General features: G+C 33.6%; 1 protein-coding gene across 1 annotated transcript; it reads right to left on the reverse strand.

The window, feature by feature from the left end:
• Positions 1 to 6119: 6119 nt before the first annotated feature.
• LOC108380397 (glycine-rich RNA-binding, abscisic acid-inducible protein-like) lies at positions 6120 to 6482 on the reverse strand. The gene has a single exon (XM_017636769.1). The coding sequence runs from the start codon at positions 6480 to 6482 to the stop codon at positions 6120 to 6122; it is 363 nt and encodes a 120-aa protein (XP_017492258.1).
• Between the last annotated feature and the right edge of the window lie 2204 nt (positions 6483 to 8686).

Raw genomic sequence — 8686 nt, forward strand, 5'->3', positions numbered from 1 at the left:
GTGTAGTAAATCGTGTGCGAGGCGGTGGTTTCTATGGCGGCGGCGGCGGATATTTTGGTTGAGAATATTTTTGGGTGACATTTAATTCATTGTGATATTATTAAGTATGATTAAGTTACGTAAAAAAAAAAATAAAATTAAAAAAAAAAACCAAGAGGATTTTTTTACTGAGGAATTGCTAAGGAGCTAAATATGCTTTGGAAAGCGTTAATAAAGAATGGTATATGTGGTACTACATACGTCCTTACTATTCTATGTAGTGAATTGTTGTGAAATATATATTAATAACAAAAATTTATTGTTTTAGTTCTGCTATAAAAACTAAAAACAAAATGCCAAGAAAGGATTTTTTTTTGTCCAGGTAGTTGTGTAATAAAGCTTTACTTTTTCAAAAAGAGATGCCATCTGCAAAAAAATTTAGTTCCCATTATTCAAAAAATTTAATAAATTGTTTCAANCAGAAGAGTTGCTACCTGTTTTAAAAATCAAATTCAACTTACTTTGGTATTTGAGATATGCATCATAATATAGGTGTCACACGAAACCGGTTTAAGAAAGGCTTAATTTAAAAAGAATTAGAGGGGTGTTGCCACCTGTTTTAAAAATTGAATTTTATTAAACTGTAAGCAATTTAAAATATGGGTGTCAAACGAAAGAGTGTTAAGAAATCTTTCGTTCGAATATTTAGTATGTTTTTGAGGTGTTTGCATTAGCGTTGCCAGCTGTTTAAAAAATAATTTAAATTATATAATAATTAAATAAATTTAATTAATTATTATAGGATTGTTATCAATCGAAATAAGTTTGAAGAGGCTTTATTTCGGAACTCCGTTTGAGAGAGTTGCCACATGTTAAAAAAATTAAATTTAACTTCTAATAAGTTAACCCTCTACTTCATACGAAGCCAAATGTGGCAATTTTTTTCGTGGTCATTCTGAAGTTTTCCGTGTTTTTTTTGGGACTTTACTTTAGTATGCCGTGTGTAATGGAATTATAAATATTTAGTACTTTTGTACACAATTACTGTTAAGTAAAAGTAACTAAATAATTTGCTACTCGACTTTAGTATTATCAACTATTTAATAACATCCAAAATACTTAAATACATAGCTCTTAATTATTTACTACAATATAAATGCCTATAATTTGTAATTAGTAGCTTGGTTTCCATCATTTTTTTTTTTGTTATCTATAGGCTTTAGTTTTGAAATCTTGTTTTTCCGAATATCGCATAAACCGATGGGGAACCGGTTTTTTTTCAAATTGCAATTTTGCGAATAGCTCTAAAACCGGTTTAGGAAAAACACAAATAATCGAACACCCTAGTGCCACCGCTTAGTAAGACCGAAAAAATTTCTGACATGAAAAATCTTCTCATATTGTGTGATACCATGAAGATTGCACACCAAAGAGTGGAGCAGAAGTTTGCCCCAACACAAAAATGTTTATATTTAATTACTTTTAACTTAATTCATCGAATTACTTCAGAGGAGAAAGTCACTTAATAAAGCATTCAGATTACTTACTCATTAAAATATCTAGATACTAAGTAGACAATTTACATTCCATTAACAATATAATAAACCTGTATATATTTATTTTCATTTTCTAAGTAGATAATTAAAATTTTTAAAGATATTAAGGGCCGTTTTCACAGTGGTGCGCTAACTCACATGTATCAGTTAACCTGCAATTTTTGTACTGAATACTTGCCTATTCGTTGTGAAAACGCACTAAGTCACATTTTTGATACAGTTAAGTATAAATAAAAGAGCCCTTTGACGAATTGTGGCATTGAAGTATTGACTAGTCAAAGACTTTGTCGAATATTGGAAGGAAGCATGAGCAAAGAATTGTGTTTGTTGTTGTTGATATTATGTAACGCTTTTATGCTGAGCCGCACTGAAGATGACAGTAAAGGGAAATCTTTTTATGATGAGGAACAAGCGGCAGCATGGGACGGAAAAGAAAACAACAGCAGCAATTTGTGGGATGAAGAACGTAAGTAGTAGTACGAAAATGTATAAAAGTACATACATTACAACAAAGAAATTCTTTAAAGTTATAAAATAAGTTAATAAAAATATTTCGATTTCGAATTACGTTTCATAGTTACATATATAATATATATTCTACTTTGCAAAAAGCTGTGGATAATATATTTATTGGCTCTCGTTTTCAATTAGGTAAAATTGCTAGCAATTTACGTACCAGAATCCGGAATACAGTTAACCGTTTGTTCAACTAGGACTCCTAATCTAAATTTTCCACTCTTCGATCAAAATACCTCAATCGGTTTAGTGAATCGGCCTATAAGGCGTTGGCGGCTACGATTGAAGAATCGCAGGGAGAATGCTAATAAAATGAATGAAGATAATAATAGCATCGTTGAAATGCAGCCAGAAAAGGTGGATCAAGCATTTGAGCCATTGAAAATAATGCCTACAGGCCTAGAGATGGTTGGTACTGCTGAGGACGTGGTGAACGAAGTTATAGAAAATACAAGTTTGATTATGGAAAATAAAACAAACATAGGCGATTTGGCTTAGTAATAAATATTACAAGTATAGATAAGCATATTCACTTATTTAAGTTATAATTTTAATAACAAAAGAAAACGTAATAAAATTGGAAATAAATCACTACTTAGTAAGTATGAATTTTATAATAAAACTTTTACTTTTATTACTTTCAGTGAATAAGCCAGAGCACGGTGGTGGTGAGGGAATTCTTCAAGCCAGCGAAAGCCACATAATGCTGGAAGGAGTATAAATGTCTCCTTAGGTTTTACAAGAAATAAATAAGAGAAGTTGAGAAAATATCACTGGAAAGCTGCTGTGACAATACAGATAGTCATTTTCACGAGGAAATGGAACCGGCCGCAATAATCATTATTTTATGTAGAAAAGGTGTACTTATATAATAAGTAGGACCTTCATTTGAATCTGGTAGCAGTAGACAGAAATAAATTCTACTCAGTCCAAGCTCAGTAAACTACATACAAACAACGACTAGCCAGCCTAGGTATCACTAGTGTAGTGGGAGCACAAACCCCCACCGCAGTTATCAATGGTTTTCTAGACTTCTACACGCTTTAATAAAAAAAAAACAATTCTTACTTAGGATTCAATGGGAATCATAAGAAGCTTATATATTAGGGTGATTGACTCGGTTTTTCTGGATATCTACGGGCGGTTTTTTGAAACCTTGATTTTTCGAATATCAATTAATTCACATCTTGACCACTCAGTAAAAGTTTTTAGTTTTTCGAAGCTTTCAAGGCTTTTTCCAGTTTAAGAGAAACCCTTGAATGGAGAAATCTACACTTTTACTTCAGCTCCGAAGAATTATACTCGGAGGAATGTTGAATGTTGCTGGGACCAGAAATAGAACCATGGATCTCTCGAATAGCAATAGGCACATCTAAACACTCGACTATGGCGGCAATATAAAAAGTTGAAATAAGACCAAACGTGAATTTTTAACTTACTTTTATTTGTTTTATTTTTGATCTAAAAAACTTTGAAATTATTTTACATAGCTCTAAATAAAAGCCATCTTTAACGTTAATAGTTTTATTGTAGTGTTTGGTCATTACTTTATAACAATATAAGAATTTTCACTGTATGAAAACTATGTAAAATAAAACCGTTTTTTCCGATTTTTTTTTTTAGTTTCGAAATACTTAACCGTGTTTTTCAAATTAAAATTTTTCGAATAACTCCAATTATAAACCAATTCATTTTCAGTTTTATAGAAAAAGATGAACATGTACACCTAAATTTAAGATATTTTTGCCAGCAGAATTAATGGGGACAATAGTCCCCAAAAATCCGTTAAGGATAGTCACATATGGTATTCAGATGACTGAAAGACTGCTGCAGTAGATCATTCTCAGTCGTGGTAAATAGGTAGCCGGCTTTAATCTAAATTAAATTGAATGTCATAGTCATAGGGTAAAGGAAAGTTATTTGCAAATGTACTATCGTTAAAGGACTTATTAAAACTGAGGACGGAATGTAGGCCCAGAACAGCAAAGAATTATAAGAGATNTCAAATTGAATGTAGTCATAGGGTAAAGGAAAGTTATTTGCAAATGTACTATCGTTAAAGGACTTATTAAAACTGAGGACGGAATGTAGGCCCAGAACAGCAAAGAATTATAAGAGATGTTATTCAATGCACTCTTTCTAGGTGAAACCCCAAAGCCTGAGCCTGACCGAATATTCGGCTATTTCTTTTTTCTCTACAGTTTAGCATTTAACACATTTAATGATAATTGAGGTACATTCTTTGCTATCATGATTTCCAGCGCATGTGCTACAAACAATTTTATTAGTGCCTTCACACGCTTTGTGCTTATACATATACCAGACATATATAGCATCGTAAAGTGCTGAACACATTGAAAATGATGAGCTACGGGCCANATTATTCAATGCACTCTTTCCAGGTGAAACCTCAAAGCCTGAGCCTGACCGAATAGGCGGCTATTTTTTTTTTCTCTACAGTTTAGCATTTAACACATTTAATGATAATTGAGGTACATTCTTTGCTATCATGATTTCCAGCGCATGTGCTACGTACTATTTTATTAGTGCCTTCACACGCTTTGTGCTTATACATATACCAGACATTTATAGCATCGTAAAGTGCTGAACACATTGAAAATGATGAGCTACGGGCCATAGCTTCCAATTTGTTATCCTCATTATCTAAACGCTTTGTCGATGGCGACATGAATTTTTTGAATGCGGCAGCGACATCAGGAATTTGTATGAGTTTGACATAAAAGAGGAGAAAGAACTTTATTTGTCGCTGGAAAAACAGAAACAGATCTAATCTGGTCATAACCACAGTCATCGCTTAAATAAATATCTACATAAGAATACGTCGAAAAATAATTTGGCAGNTTTATCTATGGCTGGAAAAACAGAAACAGATCTAACCTGGCCATAACCACAGTCGTCGCTTAAATAAATATCTACATAAGAATACGTCGAAAAATAATTTGGCAGCTGTGGCCCGTAGCTGGTCGTTTTCATTGTGTTCGGGCTATAATACGTATAGATATTCGTAAATGACGCAAGTGTCCAACTCGATGTTAACTCTTTTCTCGTTTAAGTACATTTTCATAAGTGGCTTTGTGTGGTTTCTAACAATGCAATATAACTTACCTCCCTGTTATTTGCATTATCATACATCTTTAGAACTTTGAACTCTATTCCAGAACAAGCGTCGTTCTGCTCGGTTAAGTATTCTTCGAAAATAAATACAATTTTCCTCTTTTGTTTTCGGGCAGCGTATTAATTTCCAATTTGTTGCACTTGTTCACAAGCGTCTTTATTTTTGCATTTCACTAATATTCCCCCACTATTTATATATTTCGCTTTTATTATAAGGGCACCTGTAGGCTACTTTTTTTAGAGCTTCTTTTCTTTCTTTGGCTTTTTTGCCGTGGGCTTCGTAAACAACTAGCATAACAAACTTTTTCCGCTCAGTTAAAATATCTAAGACAATTTTTGCCATTTAAGTTTGCGATTTTTATTCTTCAAAATAAAAAAACTTCAAAAAAGTTTTTAATGATCGTAAAGAAATTATATTCTACCAAAAATCGATAATTTAATTGTCTATGTCTTTATGATCCTAAAATACAAATACATTTTTATTTGTATAGCTTATCTAGTTACAGCGCCAATCAAAAATAAGGTTTATCCCGTTTTCAGGGCGCAGGACACAGTTTCATGCCTTTCCCGAGCAACCTTTAAAAAAATCTTACCCTTAGCGGTTGATCTTCCGTCGACATTAGCGACGACTGCCACAAAAACCACTTGCCGTTCGAAGGCGAGAAGTCGACGTAAAATTGTACGGGGAGAAGCTCATCCAAGTACTTGAAAAAAGTTTGCTAAAGTTTACCTTACTTTATTATTATAGATTTCTTTTACAAAAATTTATTAGCTAATTATGTTTAATATAAAATTTTGGTATTCACTGGGCACTTGCATACATATGTATGTACCAACATACATACATGTATACATTTGGAGGTATTTGCACTTTAAAAAACTATAATATTCCTGTCTATTTCTCTTCGTATGATTAGTTTTATTGTTGTTATTCTACCAAAGCTTGCCGAAGAAAGGTTTGTAGCCACCACCAAATCCGCCGCCGAACCCTTTCAAACTACCAAGGCCACCAAAACCACCAAGTCCTCCGAAGCCCTTAAGTGATCCTAGTCCACCGAATCCACCCAATCCGCCACCAAATTTGCCTAAAAGCAAACCTAAGCCACGTGTTGAACGCGGCGCATCATCCATTGTCGCATCCACTTTCGATTGATCGTCGTTCTCAATATCCAAAAGACTAACTGGCGCTACGCCTGCTACTTCTACAACAGGCACTTCCACTATCGCCACAGGAACGGCGTATGTCTGGCATATAAAAAATACCACTAGCAGCGCACAAATTGTTATTGATTTCATAATGAATTTGTTGATTTGTATTTTATTTTATTATATAATAATTATTCTGTGATTCCGCACTGCTGTTCCAGTGTACAGCTCGTTTGTGTCCGTAAGTGAAGACCCTTGATCACTGACGTCGAATGTAGTTTTATTGCTCTGAAAGTGCGCGATGCTCTTTTATATGGCGCTAGTTACTTCTTACTGATATATCAATTTCTTATAAAATGCTTTCCTAGATCATTTTCCACCTACAATTGCTGTGTCAGCAAACGCACCACTACTAGCATAAATAAATATGTTTTGCTGCGCCTATTTGCATATAAGAGAAGCAGTGCTCGCATCAATTATATTCACAAAAGATACAGCTGCGACTACGGATCGATACACCACGTGCGCAACCGCCAAACTTAAGCGATAATAGCCAAATTAAATATTTGAAGATTCGCAGGGCGAAAAAAAAAATTGTATAAAATCACAAGAAAAAACCGAAGATTTACCCAGCAAAAAATCTGGCATAGCTTCTTGTGGTAGTCCTAAAAAACGAATGAGGAATTGAAAAAAAATTGGCAGGCGCTTCCATTTTCACTTCTTGCGCTTTAACATGGGCATGTCATTGCCAGTAATGGCTTGCAAATGGGAAGGGAAGGACAGTTTTGACCTTCAGAAACACGTTGCCACTTAAAGCCATTCGAGATTTTTTGCTGGGAACGTATTCTAGAAAGTATTACTTTGGAATGTCTTTCGCTTCTTTAACCCATTACTGGTAAGGCAAAGTCCTCTGCAAGCCATTACCGCCGATTACATGCCCATGTTAAAGTAATGCCTGCTAGAAGCAAAAGGGGAAGCGCTTGCCAACTTTACTTTCGATGCAGCATTCATTTCTGAGGTAATTGGGTTTTTTGCTGGGTACTTTCATTCATTGACGCATAAGCCTAGGTAGGCACACATGTATGTATGAATCTACATATGTACATATGGCTGTGTAAACACCGGCATTAGCACTCACATTCCTTTTTCCCAGTTCATTGATTAGAGCTGCCCGTTGACAGGTTTTCTGGCAATATGACGGACAGTGGGTCAGGATAAACAAAATTTACATCTACTCTTTCAAATCTATTTATTAGCATTGTCTGTACTTTATACTCGTCTACATGGAGAAAAAAAATGAACTATATTTAGAAACAAAAGATTGTCTCTGTGAAAAGATCCTAGGCTAAGTGATAAAACAGATGGAAAAATTAAGAAAATTCCATGGAGATATCTTACTGATTTCATATGGAAGTTCTTATTGATTTTATTTATAGGAATATCTTTTAAAAATGATGGAGAAAATCGGCTTAATTGTATCATTTAGAAAGGTACACTTCTTAGTTTTGTGAAATGTCTTCTTGAATTCATTTAAAATTACTTCTTCCTGGTCTTTTGTGCCGTCTTTTTCTTTTTTCCTCTTTCAGAAATATCAATAATGTACTTATCTTTTAACTTATTAATTTTTTTTAACTTATTAATTTTTTTTAACTTATCTTACTTTTTTGAAAATTCTTCTTGATTTTAAATACATAGTTGGATATCCTGCAAAAAATTTGCGTAGATTTGTAATTTTTCATAAAAAGGTAATGCATATCTTCTATTTTCACCCGGTGTTGTCCCATTGTGCAACGTGGTTTGTTCACAGTTTATTTATGCTGTATACCTATGAACGCAATTTGTGTGTTATATTGATGGGTTATCATGTAAGTAATGTTGTACTAGCTTATAAAGATTTTTAGTTTTACTATTTTTCGTTTAATATAGGGATTATTGCGTGTGCGTGCTAGTAATTCATTATGAACTCCGATTGAAGTTCATATCATTTAGTGCTATATTATTTACTAACCACGCATAGTAAATAAATTTACTTTCAATTATGTTTTTAAATATATCAATCCCTGACACGGTTCGTGTACCTTTGGTCCATGATGGCGCCAGCTGAACCTTGGCAGCAGTTTATTTAAATACTCTAAAGTTTATTGAAAAGTTTAATACAGAATACTTTTTTTGCGTCTAACTGTTTTAGTATTCTACAAAATAAGTTTTTTTTTAAATAATTTTTTTTTTACTTTGTGCAGAAAAAATATGATGTATGTTTTTGGACTTAATCCTGTAGACCTGTCAAATAGCAAAATAGCTCTCGCAAGAGAGCAATGGGTGAAGAACTGAGCAAAAACTCCTGGGTCGCAAAA

This window comes from Rhagoletis zephyria, unplaced genomic scaffold (assembly GCF_001687245.7).
Source record: "Rhagoletis zephyria isolate East Lansing unplaced genomic scaffold, Rhagoletis_zephyria_1.1 Rzeph_scaffold_19134, whole genome shotgun sequence".
NCBI lineage: Eukaryota > Metazoa > Arthropoda > Insecta > Diptera > Tephritidae > Rhagoletis > Rhagoletis zephyria.